At 40.3% G+C, this 23,661-nt stretch overlaps 1 protein-coding gene across 1 annotated transcript in view; it reads left to right on the plus strand.

The window, feature by feature from the left end:
• GTF2F2 (general transcription factor IIF subunit 2) overlaps positions 1-18,016 on the plus strand; it is a 139,724-nt gene extending 121,708 nt beyond the window's left edge. Inside the window, exons 8-9 of the mRNA XM_075918994.2 lie at positions 1,410-1,553; positions 17,143-18,016. Of these exons, the coding sequence (XP_075775109.1) occupies positions 1,410-1,553; positions 17,143-17,262 (264 nt within the window). The 3' untranslated portion in view covers positions 17,263-18,016. The remainder of the gene's footprint in view (positions 1-1,409; positions 1,554-17,142) is intronic.
• Positions 18,017-23,661: the final 5,645 nt, after the last annotated feature.

A 23,661-nucleotide genomic window follows, 5' to 3' on the forward strand; every position in this document is an offset into this window, starting at 1 on the left:
GTGTCCTTGGCCTCTGTTTGTCAGAGGCTGGAGAAGGATGGCAGGAAACAAATCGCTTGATAACTGTCTTCGGTCCACCCTCTCTGGGGCACCTGGTGCTGGCCACTGTCAGCAGACAGGATACTGGGCTAGATGGACCTTTGGTCTGACCCAGTACGGCCGTTCTTATGTTATGTTATGTAACCCCATCTTATACTTATTTTCAATGGCACTTTCTCCAAAGTGCTCTCTAAGCAGTCAGTCTTAGCTTTTTTTGGTAACTTGGAATCAGATCTGCATCAAAATGACAGTGGGAGTGGGGAAAATGAGAGTTAATTGTAGAAGTTTTAACGACACCATACATTTTGTGTCCTGAGGACTTATCTGTTAAGATAATAAAATTTGAAAATTAAAAACAAACACATTTAAGGACAGCCATCAGCTGGCAACACAGGAGACTAGTGCAATTGCGAAACTCTTATGTAACTTTTAAGATTTAGCTTAATAAAATATAAGTGCTATTGTGTCTATACAGCAAATTATTGGGATGTAGTTCTTACCATTCCTAACGTACTGCTGCTGCATCTGCAGCTCTGTACAAACTCTGTACAGGGGTAGAATTATAGAACTAGAAGGGACCTTGAGAGGTCATTGAGTCCAGTCCCCTGCCCTCACAGCAGGACTAAGCACCATCTAGACCATCCCTGATAGATATCTTATCTAACCTGCTCTTAAATGTCTCCAGAGATGGAGATTCCACAACCTCCCTAGGCAATTTATTCCAGTGTTTAACCACCTGACATTTAGGAAGTTTTTCCTAATGTCGAACCTAAACCTCCCTTGCTGCAGTTTAAGACCAATGAGTATTATGTACTATTTCCTAAATTAACTTGATTTTTATTATCTAAAAAAATTACATGAAATATACCCTCTTAGATGTAAAATACTGTCTTGAGGTGTAAATTAACATGTTTTAGTGATCAGATTTTCACCACTGAAGAAATATGTCAAGAATTACTTTGGGAAACTTGATTTAAATCAGTTATTTTTGGTTATTTAAATTGTGATTTAAATAAATGATCTAAATCTCCTTGAGTTAAATCAATTCACCCTGATAGACTCAGAACTTTTGAGTTCATATCCCAATTCTTATGGTAGGATATGAACTCTCTCTAGTTTTGGGCAAGTCAGTTAATCTCTCTTCCTCTGTTCCTTTAATTATGAAGTGGGGTTATTATTTATCTGATATTGAGCTACAAAAGTTTGAATTATGACTCACATGTTGATTTTTTGGAAATGAAAAGCAGGATGTAGCCTCAAAATGTTTTATTAAATAGAACTTTTTTAAAAAATACTGCAGTACTCTGTGCAGAGAAATGCACAGAAAACATGTTGTATGTACATCTTTCAAAATATATTTTAATTCATAGATTGAGTATGAAAAGAAGAAAAAAGAAGATGGAAAACGAGCTCGGGCTGATAAACAGCAAGTGTTGGACATGCTTTTTTCTGCCTTTGAAAAACACCAGTATTATAACATTAAGGACTTGGTGGACATAACGAAACAGCCTGTGGTATGTACCTGTTTATAATAGCCTTCTTAACATATTTTTCAATTATTACTAGTAGAAAATATATTGATGTATTAGATATATGTTTTTTGTACTTAGAATATATAGTCTTAAAATATATGTTTTAAAATGTTTGTATTATGTGTCTGTAGTTAAAAGAGGTATATTGGTGCACAATTTTAAGATATGTGTATTCAGAACTGAACATACACAATATTGTAGGGACAATCCTCTCTTGGCAAAGAGATGGCTAAAATAATAGATTGCTTCTATATTTGGATTCTGTGTTTTAATGCTAAAATCAGATCCTGTGCCTATATAAATATGTAGAAAAAAGTTGAGTATAATATCAGTCCCCAAATACATTTAATATTAAATATTCTCATTATTTCCAACACACAGACTTTTAAAATTCCACTTGTTTGGAGGGCAGTTCTTCTATATAATTTGTGTGTGTGAATGTTTAGAATGAACTAAACTAACTTGAAAAGAAACACATAAATACTTATTCAAAAATGTGCTTTGTTGGTGTAGCTGTTTGTCCTCTTTTTCTTGGTGAAATGATATTCCATGGCCTTATGCAACAGACACCAGCCCTTGGATTTCTTTTCTGTTTCCCATTTGGGCAGGTGCCAGTCACACCCTCAGCAAATGCTAGCAGCCCTCTGCAGTGTAGAGGGTATCTTTTATTCCATGTTAGATCTGGCAGGGGAAGTGGAAAAAGTGTTGCACTATGATTTTGCCTCTTTCTCTAGTTACTTGATATTTCTGTCTTTATGGATACTGTCAGTAGAGCATCATGAAGTGCAGATCTGCTCTGCAGCCTAACTCCCTCATTCCCTTTTGCATGAGGCTTTCTCATGGAGCTACAGTGTAGAAGTCTGTAGGGAGGGTGCGTGCACGCATACACACCACTCTCCCCTCCCCCCAAGAACTGTAAGTAGCTGCTTGCCCACTGAAAGCAGTAGCAATCCCAGGAAACCAGTAGCAGAAACTGCAGCAGTTCTGACTCATTTCCTGAGCTCCTGTTATCATATAAACCACACAAATAGTGGCCCAAATTATAACACAAAAGTATAAGGTCCCTATATTCTTTATTATAATACAGTGAATACACATGCCAATTTTGCTCACTTCTTATGTATTAAATGTGAATTATGCAGAATTTAACCAGTTAAATGATGGAATGACTTCCTTGAGCAGATCCACAGAACCATGACTCTTCTTCAGGCTGCTGAAGGCTCATTTCTTCTGAGACACATAGAAGAAACAAACTGATTAATTCATACATTTCTCTTGTCATTTATTTATTATATGAGTAAACTCTTCATCTGTTTGGAGTGGGAGGATGTGGGGACACAAGCTGAGAGTTGGTGTGGGAGGAAGATGAGGGCTGAGCTTTATGGAGAGAATGGGCAAGAGACTTATGTTTTCAATTTTAAAAAACGATAAAAATGTACCAGTAATATGCGACCCGTCATCCTATTAGTTGTGTTGCTTATATGTTGCACTCTTAGTCACACCTTTTGTCCTCATCATTTTAATCTATCCTTACTGGGAGCAAAGACTTTATCATCTTCTGTATTTGAAAGCACATAGCACAATCTGGGCTATACACCAATCTAAATATATCTGTCACTTTCATTTTATTCCATGAAGGAAATGATATTCTGCTCATAGTGTGGTGGATCTACATTAATTAATTACTCTAATTTCAAGGAACTCTATTGCTTTAAACAGTACAACTCTTTATAATGATACACTTTACCTACATTTATACTCTGTTCCAACCCAATACAGTAAAACTCCAATGGTCCGGCATCTGATGGTCCAGCACCATCAGGAACCCGGAAGTGCTCCAGGCAGCTGGACCATTGGAGCTGCTCTGCCCCCAGCTTTCCCGATTCAGCCGCTGCTAAAACTGACCAGAGCTGAATCGGGGAAGCTGGGGGCAGAGCAGCTGGAGTGCTGCAGGGTAGGTCCCGTAACGCTGCCCCTCGGGGCTGAGGGACCAACCCGGCAGCACCCCAGCTGTCCCCATTCAGCCGCTGCTGAAACTGACCAGCGGCTGACTCCAGGAAGCCCGAGGCAGAGCTGCTCTGCTCCGGCTTCCTAGAATCAGCCCCTGATCGGTTTCAGCAGCGGCTGAATGGGGACAGCTGGGGCAGAGAAACTGGGGCGCTGCGGGGTTGGTCCAGTAGCGCCGAGGAGCGGCGCTGCGGGACCAACCCGGCAACACTCCAGCTGCTTTGCTGCAAGCGTCCCCGATTCAGCTACTGCTGAAACTGACCAGAAGCGGCTGAATCAGGGATGCCTGGGGCAGAGCCGGACTATCGGAAGGGGGGCTATGAGGGGTCTGTGGTAGCATCCCCTCCACCCCAGACCTCTCATAGCCCCCCTTCTGATAGTCCGGCACCCCCTGGGTCCTAAAGGTGCCGGATTATCGGAAGTTTACTGTACTACATTTTCCTGTTCACTAGTTTATCTGAAGACTGCCAAGATTTTACAGCTGTTAAATCCTTCCCCTCTCAGTATGTTCCACAATGTCTATTTAGAATAACATGATTTATAGTTGCCTCTTCCTTTTTACCGTTTTGATGGTTGTTTGCGAGAGTAGTTTGCTGATTCCTTTACACCCAAATATTAGTGGTGATAGTACAGCCTGTGCTTGGCTGCCTTCCTCTTTATTCACATGATATCCAGCGTAGTGATAACTTAGAAATGTTCTTTCAATATGTTACCTACTCCACACACAAAATCATTATGCTGCATTCCTAACTGTGTTTCCTTTAAGTACTTCTCTAGTGAGCATTTTCTAAGTGGAAACAATTCCATTAGCAGCTAGCAGCTATTTGTTTCCTGCCCTTCAGCCAATTTTCATTCCAGTGTGCCAATTTTCTCTATATGCGTAGACATTCATCTATAGTGTGAAACATTATTTTCTCCCAAAATATAGTATCTGTTCCTATTACCCACTGTGGCTTCATTGTTGCCATAGCAGCTCTGCTTTATACATGCGCACACATACACACCAACAGGTTGAATAGGTATGCTCTCTTCTTACTTACACTAAAGAGGTTGTCTGTTAATTAAACTCTGCCTAAGTGTTCACTGCTTGATTTTCTAAAATAGCTTTTAAGACCTCCTTGGTATGTAATTTTTCCTCTAGGTTTCTAAATGCTATGGTTATTTTCAGAATTGACTAAAAGGTTTTGCCAATTCTTTTTTCAGCTATGTTAGAATTAATCTATTGATGCTTACCTCACTGGGTGTTAATGTTTAAAATTCACTTTGCAAAACAGTCAAAAACTTAGTTAATCAAATAGCAAATAAATGCCCATATTTTTGTGTGCGTGATTGTAAATAGCATCCTTTTCACGATTTAAAGACTACATTGGTATATATTGAATCTGACCTATTTATTCTGAAGTCCTATAAACACAGAGCAGAGTGAATTCTAATACATTTTATATTTTTACTTCAAAATATTATAAAGACATACAAATTACACTCTGATATTAATCATATTTACTGTCCGTCGCCCTGATGTAAATACAGAGTAATTCCATGGAAGTCGTTGGCCTGAGTAAATAACGAAAAACAGAAATTGTCCTGTATGTAAAATAAAATGTTCACTAACATATAGGACTGCTATCTAATTTGAACTGCATTTTGTATAAGTGACTGATAGTAAAGACTATTTATTTCTAACACTTAAGCTTAGTCGACTTGTTCTCAAGTGTTTTTGCATTCTTCCCAAGCAGATTTTCAGAGCTTTAGATATTAATGCACAGTGTAGCTTCCCAGAGTATGTTCTCACATGATGCCATACTAACAGTTCACTCTCCATTTTAAAAATTGCATTGAGGCTTCTTCATATTTTGAAAACTGCAGTAGCAGTGAAAACTACTTATGCTGTAATTTCAGTCTTTGAAATTTTGGAGACAGTTTTCCCAAAACAAAAAAATTGGAAGGCTTTGTATGTGAATGAGGTGAGCTCCTTTTTACCTTTTCTAATTCAGAATATTTGAACAGTATTATTTAGGTATGTGAAAGAGTAGTCAACTAGGCAATTAATCGATAAACCTAGACTTATCGGTTAATTTAGTCAACTACTCGCATTTCCCCCACCCCTTGCCACCTGTATATCAGAGGCAGCGGTGGGGGGAGCCAACTATAAACCATTAGGCACCGCTGTGCCTATCAGAGGCAGCAGGGTAGGGAAGGGTCAGGGGATGCAGCTTAGCATGTAGCAGACTCTGCCCATGGCTAGCTTGGGCCTGCCACAGAGAGAGACTGGTCCCTGGTAGCAGTCCCTGTCTGCAGGGAGCTCAGAATCCCACATGTACAGGGGCTGTTGTCACCCCACACTGCTGCCTCTGAATCAAAGGCAGCAGATTGGGATGGAAAGCAGACGATCTGCAAAGGGAGCTGGTTTTTAAATTGGCTCCCCTCTGGACCAGCTCCCGCCTGGCACTCCGCACTGCTGCCCCCACCCCCGAGGACTATAGAATAGTCGATTAATTGCTAAGAATTCATTCAGGAAATTGACTATTCTATAACCCAATGGTTAACATCCCTATTATTATTACAGTAAGGTCTGATTCCATAGCAAAGGGAGACAGAAAATGGGTGTAATGTGGGACATTGAGGAAGAATTTATGTGACTTCAAAAAATCAAAGTGAAACCGATAATCTGGCTTTAAGAACATTTGAGACCACAAAGCCATCCAGGTTTAGGAACATTTGCACGTTCACTTGTACTAAAAGAGAAGTCTGTCTAAAAAAGGCATCTCTCACTTCTGTCCCTACAGATTTACAAGTATACAGTCATCAAGCAAACGCCCAAGGGCTAAATCCTGGATCTGAAATTGAGAATTTAATTTTCTAGTAGTTGAAGATACACAATTCATGCATTTAAGATCCTATGAACACTTTAGCCTTGTATACTTATGTACATACATGGGCAAAAAATAATTTAGTATTACCTTTCACACACACAAATTAAGAACAACAACAGATTCTAAAAATAGAGTTTTAACATTAATTAGAGGTGTGAAGATGAAGGTCATATTTGGCTGAGTGGTGATGTAGTTGACTTCTTTTTCAGAGTGAGCAGTGTGATTCAGTAATGTTATCTACTTATTGTTTGTTGCCAAGTAATTTTGTAATGAGCACTGTGTATTCATTGAAACACTTGCTAGTTAATTAACTGATGTCCTTTGTAATGGTTCTGTATCTACCCAAGAAGACACTTGCATTTATTGTTAATTTCAGCTTCAGCATTTTCAAGGTATTTTCTTCATAAAGGGAAAATATTAATGAAAGTTGTCTTTCATCCCAGATCACTTAAAATTTTGTTCAGGCTGCAAAAAATAAAAGCATAAAACTTACTTGTGTTGATACGGAAATTTTAAGTTGATAACATAAGAATGACCATACTGGATTAGGAATGTTACATTTAGTTTCATCAGTTAATTGATTAGTCGAAAAGTAGGGGAGCTGCAGTGGGGTTAGCTCCTGGTCCTGGGAGCTAACCCCGCTGCAGCTTTGCCTTTAAATGTATTATGTAAATGTATTTAGAGCCTGCCAGTTCTTAATACGTTTAAAAGACTGAAACGCAGCAAGGGGAATCCTGCATGAGCTGGGCCAGCTGATTCCTGGCTCGTCCTGGGTCCCCCTCCTCCCCACTGCACACCAGCCTTTTAAATGTATTAAGAGTCTGCAGGCTCTTAATATGTTTAAAAGGCTGAAGCTCAGCAGGGGGGACCTGGTGCAAGCCAGGCCAGCTGATGCCCAGCTCATGCCGAGTCCCCTGCTGTGCACCAGCCTTAAATGTGTAAAGGCTGGAGTGCAGTGGGGGGACCCGGCTAGGGATGTTAAAATGTGGTTAATTGACTAGTCGAATAGTTGATGGAATTTCCATCAAGCCGTCGATAGGCACTTCCTCATTCTTCCTTTGAAATGTACAAGAGCCCCTACTGGGGCTCTTGTACATTTCAGAGGAGGAATGCAGAACTGCGTGTACAGCCTGGGGCCAGCGGGAAATCCTGCTGACTCCGGGCGGCACATGAGTGCCTGCTTTGAAATGTACAAGAGTCCCCAGGAGGGGCTCTTGTGCATTTCAGAGCCATGGAATCCTGGTTCAGCGGGGGACTCCGAGTTCCCCACTGACCCCAGGCTCCATGCTGTGCTACACAGATGTAAACAGTTACCCTATTACATCTCTAATCTAGCCCAGTATCCTATCTTGTGACAGTTGCTAATGCCAGGTGCCCCAGAAGGAATGAATAGAACAAGTAATCACCAAGTGATCCATCTTGTCGCCCATTCCTAGCTTCTGACAAACAGAGGCTAGTGACACCATTCCTACCCATCTTGGCTAATAGCTATTGATGGACCCATTCTCTATGAATTTGTCTAGCTCTTTTTTGAACACTATTCAAGTCCTGCTCTTCACAGCATCCACTGGCAAGGAGTTTCTCAAGTTGACTATGCATTATTTGAAGAAATATTTCCTTTTGTTTGTTTTAAACCTCCTCCCTATTAGTTTCATTTGTGTTATAGGAACAAGTAAATAACTTGTCCTTATTTACTTTCTCCACACCAGTCATGATTTTTTAGATTTTCATCCTTATTCATCTCTTTTTCAAGCCGAAAAGACAGTCTTGTTAATCTCTCCTCATATGGCAAAAGTTCCATACCCCTAATCATTTCTGACCTTTTTCTAATGCCAGGATGTCTTTTTTTGAGATGAAGCAACCACATCTGCACACAGTATTCAAGATGTGGGCAGATCATAAATTTATATAGAGGCAATATCTGTCATAGTCTCTATCCCTTTCTTAATGATTCCTAATATTTTGTTTGCTTTTCTGGCTGCTGCTGCTGCTGCACATTGAGTGGATATTTTCAGAGATGCAGACTGGTATTTTTATTATGCACACTTGTGAGTCAGTACAAAGATGTTCTGTTTAATTGAACAAAGTAATTGTTTTAGTGAAATGTAGCTCTTTCAGGAGGTCCTGGTCAGAGGAGAGGAGAAGTGATCTTTTAGGGTATGGCTACAAGCTAATCGTAATAATGATCATTAAATTCATAATAATCTTCATGGCAGTCAAGTTTCTGAGCCTAGGTCAGCTGAGTTGGACCTATGGTCAGGGCTAGAAACAGCAGAGTAGAGGTTCAGGCTTGTGCTATATGCTCAGCTCCGAGACCTTCCCCTTTCATCAGGTTTCAGAACTCATATTTCCACCTAAGCCCAAATATTTTTAGCTCTGTAGTTTGAGACCCATATGCCTGAGTAAGTTGACCCAGGCTCTGAGACTCAGTGCTATAGATTTTAGTTTTTCTGTGTAGACATAGTTCATACCATAGAGAAGCCAGGGTTAAAGCCAGGGAGGGTTTTGAATATCAGGACAGAGACCTTGAATTGGACTGTTTAATCAAAGGGGAGCAAGTGCAGATGGCAGAGAATGAAGTGATGTATTCATGAGGATAGGTATTGCTACGTACGCAACAGAAAATGGTAGCATTTTCTTCCAGTTGGAGCTTTTTTAGGGCTCATGGTTTCATTACAGGAGTTTTTCTGTTAATCAGCCTGAAGGTCACCAAATGAATAGATCACATGGCATGAGCAAGTGCAATAACAATCTTCAGGCCAGTCACGGATAAAAGTGTGTGGCTTAGTTGCCACCAAGGATGCTTAGACTATAATATGACAAGTGCCTTTCATTGTGCAGGATATTAGTGATAGGGATGTAAGCAATTAGTCAACTAGTTGGCAAGCATTTACTTATTGGAAAATTGGATAGTCGACTCGACTAATCGCTTCCTCCCCTCCTTGTTGCCTCTATCAGAGAGAGGTAGTAAGTGGGGAAGGAGCAAGAGCCAGTGCTGGGGGAAATCGGTAAAGCCCATTACTCCCCTCCCTTCCTGCACCCCCCCCCCCCCTCCAGCACCATCTCTGCCTGGGGCAGGAGAGGCAGCAGTACAGCAGGAAACAGTATGAGCGGGGACTGCTTCAGGCACCACTCGCATCGGGACCCACTGCAGGTGCTTCTGCTTTTGAAATGTACCAGTGCCCTGGCCACTGCAAACGGGCTGCTCCAGCATCAGCCCCTGTTATGGCGGACAGGGACTGCTGAACTTAGCGTGAGCCGGGACCAAGCAGTCCCAGCTCTCGCTGATCGCTGCACCTCTTCATATTAAATGAAGTAAGACCCTAATGGCTCTTACTCTATTTAAAATGCAAAGCTGCAGCGTGGGTGGCAGTGGAGCCAGCACGAGTGAGGACTGCTCAGTCCCAGCTCGAGTCAGCTCCACTGGAGCTACCCCCGCTGCAGCTCTGCATATAAATTATATTGACTATACAATTAGCCAAATAATTGCATTTTAACATCCTTAATTAGTGAATAGTCTTAAATGATTTTATTTTGTTACCTGGAGGCTAATTTCCACTAGGAATTGTGGAAGTTGGGAGATGGAGTTAGGTCAGGTACAAAGGAGAGGAGGGGGAACAGGTTGTAATATGCATAAATTTGACACTTCAGCCCATGTCATTTCATCCTCTCCCACCATTAATAATAATGTGGAGTTTTGTCTGACTCTTCGGGAAAGGCCTTTAGCAACGTGGGAACAGTTGCTTGTAATGACCTTCTGGATTCAGACTGAGGAGGACCTGGCCCAGTCTTTGTACAGTAGATCCATTGTGGTGGAGTGGGGACAGCACCTTAGTTAAGGTTATGTTACAGAGTTTGGTTGCAACAGATGCTTTAAAAACTTTATTTTGTAAAAATGTTCTTACAGAGGTAAAAAACAAAAGCTGGAATATTAACTTTGAGCACTGTTGACTTTTTCATGGTGGTTTGGTGAAAGGTGCAGAGATACAGTGAGAATTAAGAGTTCAAAAAAAAGCATCTTTTGGCAGTTTTTCCCCTTTAAGAGTGCCTTTTCTTGTACTCCTTTTGCAACAGATCTAAAAAAAAGTTGTAGCCACATTATTCCTCCTCATGTGCTGATGCCTAGAATATCTGTTATACATTGATACTGTTTGTCTACAGAATATTTTATAATTTCTCAGCTACGTCTAAATTGCTCATTCTTGTGCAAGAAGAAATGCAAATGAGGTGTGGCGATGTTGCCACGCCTCATTTGCATACCTAATGAGCCACCATTTTTGCGCAATCTACACTGCTCCTTCTTGCGCAGGAGCCATTCTTCCTAAAAATAAGTGGCAGAACAGCTCCTACGCAAGAGGGTTATATTTATATCTCTGACCATTTCTCTAACTTGCTAAGGTCATTTTGAATTACGTCCCTATCCTCCAAAGAAGTTGCAACCCCACCCAGTTTGGTATCATCTGCAGTCCATTAATCACTTAAGTCCATTAATGAGTGTCCAGGAAGGTTTAAATGTTCCCCTACAGGTTTCTGCATGTTATCATTTCTAATATTTGTTTTGTGTCCATTAATCCTTTGTCGTAGAGACTGTCCAGTTTAGCCAATATACATGGCAGAGGGGGATTCCTGGCACTTGATGGCATAGATCACATTAGGATGTGTAGTTTTATGAGCCTCCGATGTGGAGGCTTGTGTGATTAGGTTTTTTGAAGGCATTGCTATTACATTTGTGTGGACAGAGTTGGCACTGGAGTTTATTGCAGGGGTAGGTAGATTCCTGGGAGAATGTATCTGAGGTGTGATGTGTGGCTGCTGGGAAGAATTTACTTCAGGGTACGGGGGTTGTCTGTAAGTAAGGATTGGCCTGCTTCTCAAGGATTTTGAGAGTGAGGGATCACTTTCCAGAATAGGTTGTAAATTGTCAGTGATACACTGGAAAGATTTGAGCTGGGGGCTGTAGGTGATGACTTAGTAGTGTTCTGTTATTGTCCTAGAATGAGTTTTAAAGCCATCTTTCAGGTAACAGTTTAGTCCTAGAGTGGACAGGACCTAAATTCCTTTAAATATCCTCACAACAATCAACTAAAGTTAATCAAATCTTGTTTTCTGCAAAAAAAAAAAAAAACTGTTTCTTCTGTTTAATCTAAATAACAAACAAATGCCCAGTTCTATAAATTCTGTTGAGAAATGCTTATACGTGTTTAATTCCTTCCTCATACTATACTTCCTGTTCCACAAAAGTATTTTGCAGTGTCATCAGTCTGCTGAGCCATACATTTGCTTTTGTTTTAATTCCCATGGACTTGGAAGGTAGCTGTTCATATCTTCAAGAGTAGAATTTGGTCTTGATACCATCAGTAGATCTGAGTCCCAAGTTCTTGCAAGAGATGTTAGTAAGTACCAAATTGCCCATGCATGGATGCACAAAGATTGAAAATCTATAGAGCCCTGCAAATCCACAAATATCCGCAGACGTGGATCATTTTTGTGGATACAGATACAAATTGTGTATCCATGCAGGGCTCTGCATATCTAATTCTATGTGTGTATGAGTCAGTTTACTTGTAAGCAGCTCCTGCTAATTTGAATATATGGCTCACATGTTTTTGAAAATATACTGCATGCTACCAGTATTGTTTTAACAAAACTTCACATAATTTATCTGCATGTCCTAGACTCATATATGAATACTCGCTCAAGCAGCTGAAATATCTGTCTAGAGATTGTATAATATGAAGGCAGCTTTATATTATTTGGAAGTTCATCTGTTCAATAAGGTGCATCTCCATTCTATTTAATCAACTGCTGCCATCTGCTGGGGTTAGCACTCTATAGCACTTAAAACTGAAGCATTAACGAATCATCCAAGCAGTTCAAAATGAACACTGTCTTTTTGTTTGCCATTTGTACCAATTATTATTTTAATTGAAAAATCTAGAAAAGAATAATGAAAAATCAGCCTTTTTGTATGTGGGGTCAACAATTAAATCAGGTTTATTTATAATCATTACACAATAAAAGGGAAGCTATCTTTAAATATCTTCAATATGGAAATTAAGAACAATTTTGCTACATACATTAATTAGATAATATTTTTACAGACTGAATATGATAGAATATGCCGCCTTTAGTAGAATTTTGATGTAGGAGAATACTAATGATCAGAATCTATAAAAGAGAGAGCAAAAAAAGGGGAAAGGGGATTTAAAGCAAAAAAATTCAGTTGGCCAAATCTTTCTCACATATGTTCATGTCAGTTTCTATTCCAAGTAAATCCTGGGAAGGAAATAGAGATGCACGAGGATGAGAGGGTAAGCTGTTGTATCAACAAATGTCTGCTTTCCATGGGCTCAGCTGGAAGAGAAGAATTAGGCAGATGTTATCACTAGAGATGTAAAAGCCTTAGAACAGGGGTGGCCAACACATTAAACAGAGAGCCGAAACAGCGGTGGAAAAAAATGCAGAGAGCTGAACCTGAATATGTTGTTGGGGTTTTTTGAGCATTTTTGTAGAGCAAAAAAAAAAAAAAAAATCCCCATCAGCCCCCCGAGTTGTTGACCAAAAAAAAAAGATGCTGCCCCTTTAAAAGACATGGCCATTTTGAATCGCTGCACCGGATGGCTCCCCTGCCCCAGTGAGCACGGGAGGCCGGGGCCGTTTCTAGGGACACAGGGGCGGCTTCGCAAGCCGCACTTTAAGCGGGGGAAGAGCCGCATGCTGCTTGTGAGCCACGGGTTGGCCACCTCTGCCTTAGAAGTTGTATAATATATCAGGTTGGTCTGGGGTGCCAGTATGAGCATCAAATCAGGGCAAATTGCTTAGAACCAGGGCTACTTAAAGCCCAAGACTGGAGTCCGCCCTATAAGGCACAAAACTAGTCATACACAGCTGTTCAGCTGCCACCCTAGCCAGCAAGAAGTCTCATAAGCAGCCCTTTAGACACCTCAGCTTTACCTATGTCACAATCAGCACCACTCCTTAAACAGATGAGAGGTTATGAAACGATTCTCACCAAATCCGAACAGGTTACTCCTTGTCCCAAAGGACCAACTACAGTCCCATGTCAATTTACACCTCAGATCTTTCTCAAAAGAGCATTCTGTGCCAATCCTTTAGAAACTAAAATCTAAAGGATTGTTAATAATAAAAGAAAGAAAAGATTGAGAGTAAGATTGTTAAAGAAAATACAGTACATACATCACCAAGTTTTTGATGCAGGCTCTTAGTAGACTGCCAGCTTAAAAGTCTCTGGTGTACATCCTATGTTAGGATGGGTCCATGAATCCTGCTGGGCTCTCTGTCTTTGGCAAAGGTGCTTCTGGAGTGGACTGCAGGAGTGAAGACAAGATTGAGGCACTCTCAGGATACTTTTATAACCTTGACCATTCAGAGGGAAAAATCTATTGTTCTTCTGGGTGCTGGTTCCTCCCAAAATGGAGCTGATCGACCACCAAATCTGTCTGTCTCCTTTTTTGGGCAAGGAGCCATAGAATATCCAGATGTGTTCTTCTCAGACATGGGGCCATTGTGCGCACCTTAGGTGTCAAGTGGCAACACTTAAGTACTTCTGTCCATGCAGCATTCACTATTCATTGGCCACCACGCTTCACAATAGGTGGTCAACACCTACTGCTGTCTTCCAGATTGAAAACATGTAAAAATATAAGGACCAAGCCCGTATTCATAACTTTACACACAAAAATCATACATGTATATGAGCAGTACAGACAGAAGTAGCATAGCAAAAGCTTTCATTTGTCACTTCACATGGCCCACTTTGCACAGAATGTGGGGCAAACACACGTCAGTGTGTGCAACAGTGATCTGCCTGATCGCACTAAAATCCAGTAACATGACAAATTATAACAAATACAGATCAATACAATTGTAGAATGACCTTAAAAGTGCTCATACTATATCTATATTAGAGCATAAATCTTTTGTAGAGATTCTCAACCAGTGGTTGCTATAGTATTCCAGGCTAGGCAGTACCTGGATATCTAATCCCATTTTTTTTCTTCAAACAAAAAGCAAGCCGCTATTTAAAACCTTTCCAGTACACATTATAAAACTGCAAAAGAGGCCACAACCCCATTTTTTCTTTGCAATTAATGTTTAGATTTAATTATAGTTAACTATTTCATGGCCAAAAAGCTGCTTAGCTTGTAACCAGCTTTCTATATCTATATCTGTACAGTGCCAGAATAATGGGGCTATGATCCTGATTGAGGACTCGGCACTATCATTGTATAAATTACACATTTTTATAAAGTCAGGGGCATGTTATTATGGACACAGAGCCAAATTTTAAAAAATATAGCGAGAACAAATAAAATCCTTTACTAGATGAGGTTAGTAAAATTGTAAATAAGTATTCAGGGAAGGTGTTTTTCAATACATACTTTGTCTTTAGTTGGGAGAAAGCAAGATGATATACTCACATTTTACAGGAATGACTTTTTTATCACAGCTGTTTTGCCAGTAAATTTGCCGGACCACATAACTTTCACCTAAAAATTTGAAAATAGTTGGCTGAGATGCTTTCTGAGGTATTGCATATTGATATTTAACAAATCCTGTGGTGTACTGGCACTGAGTACAAACTTGAGGTAACAGAAGATCACTGTAGCAATCTGAAAGAAAAGGCTGCAACCTCTGGCTACATGCACATGGGAAAAACACTGTGATGGGATTATCACCTGTACATCCAGAAGGAGCTGAGGATCAGTAAACAAACCATAGGGCCAGTAGGCAGTTATAGTTGTAGAGTTTAAGGCCAGGAAGGGGAGCACCAGATCATTCTAGTCTGATCTTCTGTATGTTACAGACCACCAGAATCCACACATTAAGCCCAACAACCAAAAATAGACCACAATATAAGAGCCCACAAGAGACAACTGTATTATGTGCTACAGAGAGCAGTTGACAGGACCAAGATGCACCTGTGTGATGACTGAGAAATGATTAAACAAGAGAGACCCAGGTAATCCTGTCAAGTGAGCCCCACACACACTGCAGAGAAAAGTGAAATATCCCCAGGGTTACAACTAGTCTCGGCCCCACATATGGCCATCAGTTAGACCAGAACCGTGTGAGCAAGCTCCTGCCAGCCAAGCACCTCAGGGTATGCTTAATACCACTTTAAATCACTGGCCTCATCCAATGGCCCATCTCCAGCTGCAGCTATATCTGCTGCTTCAGAGGAAGTATTAAAAACTAAAATCTCCCAGAATACATGTGAAGGAAAAATACTTTCTTAACCCTCACAGGTGGCTGGCTGAAGTGTGACTTTTTAGGACCATAAGACATAAACTGGGAATTGGCTCCAGAGCTACTAAACTGTCCCTTCCATCACAAGCAACACTGTCATACGGATGCACTGATAAATTTGTTCAGCTTTCTCTCAGAACTAATTAAGGTGGTGTTCTATACAACTCCTGTTGGGAGGGTGGGCTGTTCCAGAATGTCACTCCTCATGGTTAGGAACCTTCTGATTGCCAGCCTGAAATTTTGTAGCCAGTTTTGTACCCATTTGTTGTTGTGCAAGCAGTGTCCTTTAGCAAAAATAGCTCTTCCTCTCTCTGGTATTTACTCCTCTAGTACAGTGTCTCTCAACCAGTGGTATGAGTACCCTCAAGGGTACTCGAGAAGCCTCGAGGGTACATCAATACAACTGCAATTTGAAGAAAACTGAATTTTTATTTATTTTAAGTTTTACAGCGTTTTATTATTTTTGTACTTTTTACACCCCAAAATTTCATCGCCCACACAGCTACAATTAAGTTGTTTAAACAAATGTGTTGCAATGGTAGAAAAAAATGTTGTGCATCTGAAAACTAGATACGAGGGGTACTTATAATTTTTTTTTAAAGGGGGTACTTTATTTAAAAAGTTTGAGAGAAACTGTCCTAATGTACTTATAAAGGTGATCGGGGCAGCTTTGTCACCTCCTGCAACTCATCATCAGAACATGTGACCTGCCATACTTCTGGGCCTCTGAAGTTGAGGACACTTCATTGCTCAGACTCCTTTGTAGTGTCCAATAGAAAGAGAAATAAAATTGTTCACACAGAATTTTGCTGTAACTACATTTGCAAACCACATGGTATCAGACACCTTGCAGCCTTTAGTTGGGATACTTGAAAATCAAATGTGTGCACTATGGGAACCTTCTTGCCTCCCTACCTCTAGCTATTAATTCTTTGCATTTCCCTGTGCTCTAAGATACTGTATAATCTGTCTTTCCTGGAATGTTAAGATTACTGCTTCTGTGTCACTCCAAGCACCTGCTGCCCCAATATCTGACCATTCAGCTCACTAGAGCTGTTGCAATTCAAATCAATGAGGTCAGCTGTCATAGTTGTGACTTGGTTGTTCCTTCTCCCGTTCCAAGGATGCATTCTTGACTATTAAATCCACTTCTGCTTTAATATGTATTGTAGTCAAGGGATTTAAAACCTGTCAGACATTCATTCAAAATGCAATTATTGCACAACTAATCACACAGTGTGTCAGAAGTTAGTTCCATTAAATTATTAAATCTTATAAAGAAATTGTTATTGGTAGTTGTCAGATTATTGTATTATCATTTTTATTAACAATGTAAATGTGGTTTGGCAAAGCAGGTGTGGTGTGTTAAATTAGAACTATGGTAATTGCCTGTCTTTGTAATTTAAGTGTTTTCTTTTCAGATATACTTGAAAGAAATTTTAAGAGAAATAGGCATCTACAATGTAAAGGGAACCCATAAAAATACATGGGAGCTGAAGCCAGAATACAGACATTACCAAGGAGAAGAGAAGAGTGATTAATGCAACTGTTTATGAAGCAAACACAGAGGCTACAGAATAATGGAACTGCACTGAGGGAACACTGCAGTTAAACAGACTGGACTGAGCACAATTCAGTACCAAGAGATCTTTAAAACAGTAATACCTTGTAATTTGCCTGGCTTCATTTTTAAAAACAAATAGTTTTTGGATATTTCTATACATTTGTCTTGTTTTTGACAAAAAATTATAGAATAAAAGTTGTATTAGATTTATCTTTATTAGAAATCTTTTGAGTTTGGCTTTGTTTTTTAAGTGGTTTTGAGGGGGTTTTTTAATTGCTAACTTTAAAGTAAAACATACTTTAGAGTCACCCCGTAACTTTGTGTTTTGTATCCCAGCAGTGCTGAGTATACATTTCCACATCTGCTGTGATCCTTAGGGGTCTGATCCTGAGACATCCTTAATACTGAATGTGTTGAACATCCTTAATACTGATTGGAAATTTGTGGGCACTCTTTGCTTTCAGGCCAAATCGTTAGGGAAAAGGAGCCACAGTCATGATGATTTCAAGTCTTCCTTTAAACAAACAATGCTCAGTTTGAAAAAAGCTCTCTAATCACCGGTTAATGGGAGGGAGGGGAGCCACTGCAGTTCTGCACTGAGGAAAAACTACTCTGGCCCCATAAGTACAGCAAGGAATGAATAGAATATTAGTATGTTTGTTTTTAAAATGTGATCATGTTTTATGTTTAAGCATATCAATAAAGAGAGCATTTAACTTGTACCAAATAAAGTCATGCATATTATTGACTGAATATTAGAGCTCTGATAAACTAAATTATACAGATATGGATGGCAGGTTTTAGACAGTTTCTGTCCCTGAATTTGCTACTGAATCTCCCTGTAACATTGAGAGTCACTTAACAATTATGTGCTTCACTTTCCCCATTCTTAAAATGGAAATAAATCTCCACTTTTGTAAAGCTGTCAGCTGACATGTCCTGTTGTAAGTGTGAAGTATTATCCTTTTTATTTTTTTAAAAAAATTGTTATTTTGCCATTCCAAAATTTCACATAAAATGTGAAAACATAAATAACGGTGCATATAAGTGAACTCAGTTATAGCACTAGTTTAAGATTTTTAAGACTTTTCTCTTTAAATAGGATGAATTTATCTGAATCTGTCTTGGATATTCCTTGCTTCATCACATTTTTTGACATAACTAAAATCTGTGTGTCACTTGTATATAGATAGTAATGAAATAGGAAAGATCTATTTTTTTAAATACTGTAATTGGTGTACCTCAAATTAATAAAAGCATGGCAAGGGGATGGGATATTTCAGAGAAGATTGGTAAAAAGATCCAGAATCCTCTATCTCTGTGCCATCAATCTGATTTCTAAATGGATTGCTCACCTATATTCATGATCCTCTGATAGCTGTTTGATTTATATGATATAAATTAGTAGCCAGTTAAGTTCTTTGTAGGTAAATGTCCAAATAGAAGATTGTATGGCACCGTTCTAAAAATAGATCAATTGCACGGTTTTTGTGTGCTACTATAAATAATGGCAACAGCTCCCTACATACTGTATACTGTACTGCCTGTGTACAACTCATTGTCTGCTTTGTGAACTGTTTGGGGGTACTGCTAATGAAGCTACACATATGAGAACACCCTTTTCCCTGTATTGATCTGAGTTCTCCATAAAGCCCATCACTAACAAATATGTGCTTCCCCAATAATTTAGAATAAGATGAAGGATCTTTAATGAATTTCATGGAGACTTCTCCTTTTTCCTTTCCCAGGTAAAGGAGGCTTTGTTGTTAAGAGTAAATGCCAGTGGTTTTATTAGCTCAACAAAGTGGTACAGTAACAATTTTTTTTATTCGAAGAATGTCTGTTGATGAGACACAAACTTTCCATCTTACACAGAGCTCTGTTTCAGAATGTCAAAGCTTAATGTAAGGTTGAAAAGATGTGTTTGTCATTATCAGGTGGATTATGCAGAAAATGCTTTATCACTGACTAGTCTTTCAGAATTGCCCAAAAATGATGAGATTCTGTATTGTTCTAATCTTCACTGGAATTTTGTTCTGCAACTGAGCTCCTTCAGCCAAGGCGGTTTTAACTTCAGCTCAGCCGTGCTTTGTTACAGATTTTCTGAGCTGCATCAGCCATGGATGAGTGTGGTCCATGGATACAAATAATGACACTAATGTAGTAGAATTTTAAGCCACTGATGGCTTTGAAAGTCAAGATGAAGGCAAAGGAAATGGAGCAGGAGCCAAAGGAAAGACTGTAGCTCAAAGACACTGATCATAGTGGTATATCAAGATGATGTAAAAAATGTTCGGGTGGGCGAGGGGAGAAGAAAACTGTATGAAGTTTACCCTACTTGCTTACCCTGTGTAATTGGCCTAACAACATATTGTTTATTTTCATGAATGTTAATTTACTGTTTCATAATCTATCTTCAGCTGCTCAGTAGTTTTGCAAAGTGATTGTAGTGACAGTGAGATGGACTGATCAGTCACAATAACACAAAAGGTCAGTAAAATTTAAGAAATTTGGTTATTTTAGTGCTATGCAGAGTATCTGTTGCTATAGGAACTAGCCACTGTTTCCAGAAATTAAAAGCATATGAGATAAATATATAAACCAATTCAGAATGATTAACATGAAGCCACTAATGTTGCCAGAAATAAATTTTGATATTTTAAAAAAAAAATCAACTAAAACCTTAAAGTTAATTCAATATGTTTCATATTGTACTCAAGCTGCCAGCCCTGGCTCAAGCACACTGCCAAGGAAAGCAAGAAGCTCTCAGAAGAGAGGCTCTGCTATAGGTTAGGAAAGTTCAATTCCAGGAACCAACAGCAAAACCATCCTAAGTGATCTTTGCCACTAGGATGGATTAGATAAAAGCAGACAGTCTCTCATGTAACCGGGTCCCATGCTGTTAAGGATTTCAAGATGATCACCCAACTAAGGTTGCCAAATTTGGTTGGACAGATTCCTGGAGATTTCATCACATGACATTAACTTTATTTAAAGATGTATCTTTATTCCTGGAGACTGCAGGACAGTCCTGGGCAGTTGGGCAACTCTATCATCAATACCCCCTGACGCAGAGATTGGGATATAACTGTTGTGTTCTTTGCAAGTTGAGTCACTCAAGAGCCGGGCCACTGTGCTGTTCTCAGGCTGAAGCTTGCAGGTCATCTTCAGACATTGACCTAGAGACAGAAAATACTTCTATCAGCTAATTCATCCTCCTCGCCCCCTTCCTGATTTCAAGGTTCTTCCATATGGTAACACACATTTCTCAAGCTTGTTTGAGTTAGGGATGTGATGAATAATCCCTTCAAATACCTACTATTCTGAGAAATGTAGTTGCACAGCTGCAAAAATAGTGTTGGGATTCTGGTTTTTATTTTTTCTCCAGGGAGCTCCTCCAACAGCAGGGACAGAGAAGTGCACTTGACCATAGTAGTCTGATGGGAGTAGTCTGGCATTAGCTCTCCCTGACTGCGTACTTATTCATTTCGCTACAGAGTTGCGGCAATGTCTAACATGCTGGTTGTTCCTCCAGACTACCTTTTCCTGCTTGATGACGATGCCTGCAATAAAACTGAATTCTTCTCTAATGCAAAGGTTCCCAAACTGTGGTTTGTAAAACATGCTTTGTGATCCCTTGGAGAACTGGCTGGCCACACGGTGATGATACTCCTTGTATCTACCTACTCAATTTCATTGAACGGTTGTATTTTTAGATTTATTAGTTTCCCAATGTTACTTTGTGCTTCATGTTCTGTAGGTGCCACAGGGATATTACATACTCCTGAATAGAGGCAATTGATGGCCTGTATAGTAGAAGGCCCTACCCAGAAAAACTGGGAATCCATCCTGTAGTGCAATATCTTATATTTTAGGCTGTGTAGTGGACTTAGGATCATGTGCACGTGAAGTATAGTAAACATCAGCTGGAAAATGTCTGAAACCGCACTCTTCTGTGTTTAGTTGTTAAAAACAGCTTCTGAAGATTTCAGAAAATAAATGTGGAAGGTCCCAAACCTTATCTCAATTTGCCATGTAAGACAACCCAGTCTCTGTCCCAGAGAGCATACCCTAAAGATGACAGACAAATTAGATGCAAAGAGCATTAGGGATGTTGCACTAATGCAGCTGTGCTGGTATACATCCTTAGGGTAAACTCAGAACACCTTTTCCAAACCAGAGTAAACCACATTGGTGCAAAAATGAAGAGTCTTGTTGCAATTTAGAGACTAACAGATTTATTAGGTCATAAATTCTCCTGGGTAAAACCCACTTCAACTCATCTGATGAAGTGGATTTTACCCATGAAAGCTCATGATCTAATCTATTAATCTCTAAGGTGCAACAAGACTCTTAACTATTTTTATAGTTACAAATTAACATGGCTACTCCTAACACATTAGTGCAGTTATCCCAGTGCAAAATTCCCTAATGTAGACAATATCCCAGGATATAGGATTCATGATGAAGGCAATGAAAAAATCTAGAAGTTGCAGTCTCCAGAAAATTATGTGGTAGATGGGTGGATTGAATTTAGAATGTGCATATGTAAGTCTGTATGCTCTAGAATATAAACTTGGAACAACAGGTTGGAGTAGCTGATGCTAGACAGTGACAATTCTGGAGCGTTGCCTTACAAATAGGTAGTGTTTTCTTTGCCACCTCTCAATGGGACAACGTGAATATTACAAGCATGCTGGCAAAAAGTCACGTGTGTTTATTGACGATGTTACTGATACTTTGATACAGAAGTGAGTGTGATCGTATGGAGTGGGAACTAGCTGTTAAAATCCCAGTGACTGCTCATCAAAGTCTATTCTGTTTTGAGTCACTTCTGTATTGTCTTTACTGGCTGCTTTAAATTGGCTCTGACTGAACATGCCTCCTGTATGTGTCAGTTCTTCCAACCCACGTTCAGATGTCACCATCACTAAGATGGCATTTGATTAATCATCATATTGACTCCCAGCAAATCATTTCCCTTGATTGATTATTTTTCCATGACTGAGAGCACTTCTGCAGACTCACTCCCTGCATAGGTCCTTTCCAGTAGCAGTTCAAAGCTGTGTTCACCAGGTGTCCCTCTCAAAGGCAGCCTGCCCTGTGGTACACACAGCCATGGAAACACTTCTGCAGAGATTTCCTGCCTTTGCATCTTCAAACTTCTTCAAGATTGGTTGTTAGTTTTCAGGCTTTTCTGTCTTTCGCCTCTAAGCTTCTCATCGTCCTGGGTTGTTTATCACTCATCCTCCCAGCTCTCCTGCCACCAAAACATCTCCATCTGCTTGTGCATGGCTTTATGAGTGATGAGATATTCTCTCTATCCCACTTCTCCCTCAGAGTGCAGAAGGTAGGGGGCCTATATGCCATGAGCAAGTGATGGATTCATAGAGTCCTGTCTTGAGAGTAAAAATGGAAAGACTGGGTAACCATAGCTAAAAATCCTAATATAGGCCGGAATCTGGGATTACAAAGAGGTCCTGGTTACTGGCTGGGGAAGAGATGAAGAAATGCAAAGTCCTAAGGCCTACTTTACAATCAAATAATGCACAGTAGTTGGCTGTAGGGCTGCCAGTTTGGCTGGGCATGTTGCTGGGGGTTTTATCACACAACAATCTGCAATTAAAGATTAATTTAAGTCCCTAGTGGTCAGTAATAAGCTTAGTTTATTAGCACCAAAGAGGCGCAAATGTGGACCAGGAAAAAAATAACCAGTATCATTTCAGCTAGCCACTCTTATCCCTTGTGATATAAGCAAGATTTGAGAACACTCATCTGAAAAATTGCAACGTGGGATGAATGGGGGGGGCACAGGACAGAGGATTGGTGAGTGGGGGGGGGCCCAGGGCAGGGGTGGAGGTTCAGGACAGGTGCTGGTGGGAGGAGTCTGCAGCCACTGCACTACCCGATGCTGGATCCCCGGGGAAGGCCGGAGCATGGTGGCTGCGCTGCCCAGCTTAATGAACACCCGAGGCTGGAGCTTGGGTGTGCTGGGGCTGTGGATGCCAGCTTGGGCCCACCAGAGCTGGAGCCTCAAACCCCCCCACCATCCCCAGCTATCTGATGCTGGGATGGGGGGGGGGGTAGTTTGTGTTCCTGTGGAGGAGGATGGGCATATCCAACACTGGCATGGGAACTTTATCTGTGTAGAGTGGCTGGCAGCATCCAGAGGTCCTTCCCTACCCCACAACTGACCCCTCTCATACTAGTGTGCCACACCCAGATGCACCGGCTTACTTTACCCATCTATGATCCATGGCAGCTCTGTCAGTGCATTCTGGCCTGACAAAAACCTACCATCTGCACTTGGTTCTTTATTCTAAGTTGACTTTCTAGACAATATTGTCCTGTCATCTATGTGCTGCGGGAGGGGCTG

The sequence above is a fragment of the Pelodiscus sinensis genome, chromosome 1 (genome assembly GCF_052426305.1).
Source record: "Pelodiscus sinensis isolate ZL-2025 chromosome 1, ASM5242630v1, whole genome shotgun sequence".
Taxonomy (NCBI): domain Eukaryota; kingdom Metazoa; phylum Chordata; order Testudines; family Trionychidae; genus Pelodiscus; species Pelodiscus sinensis.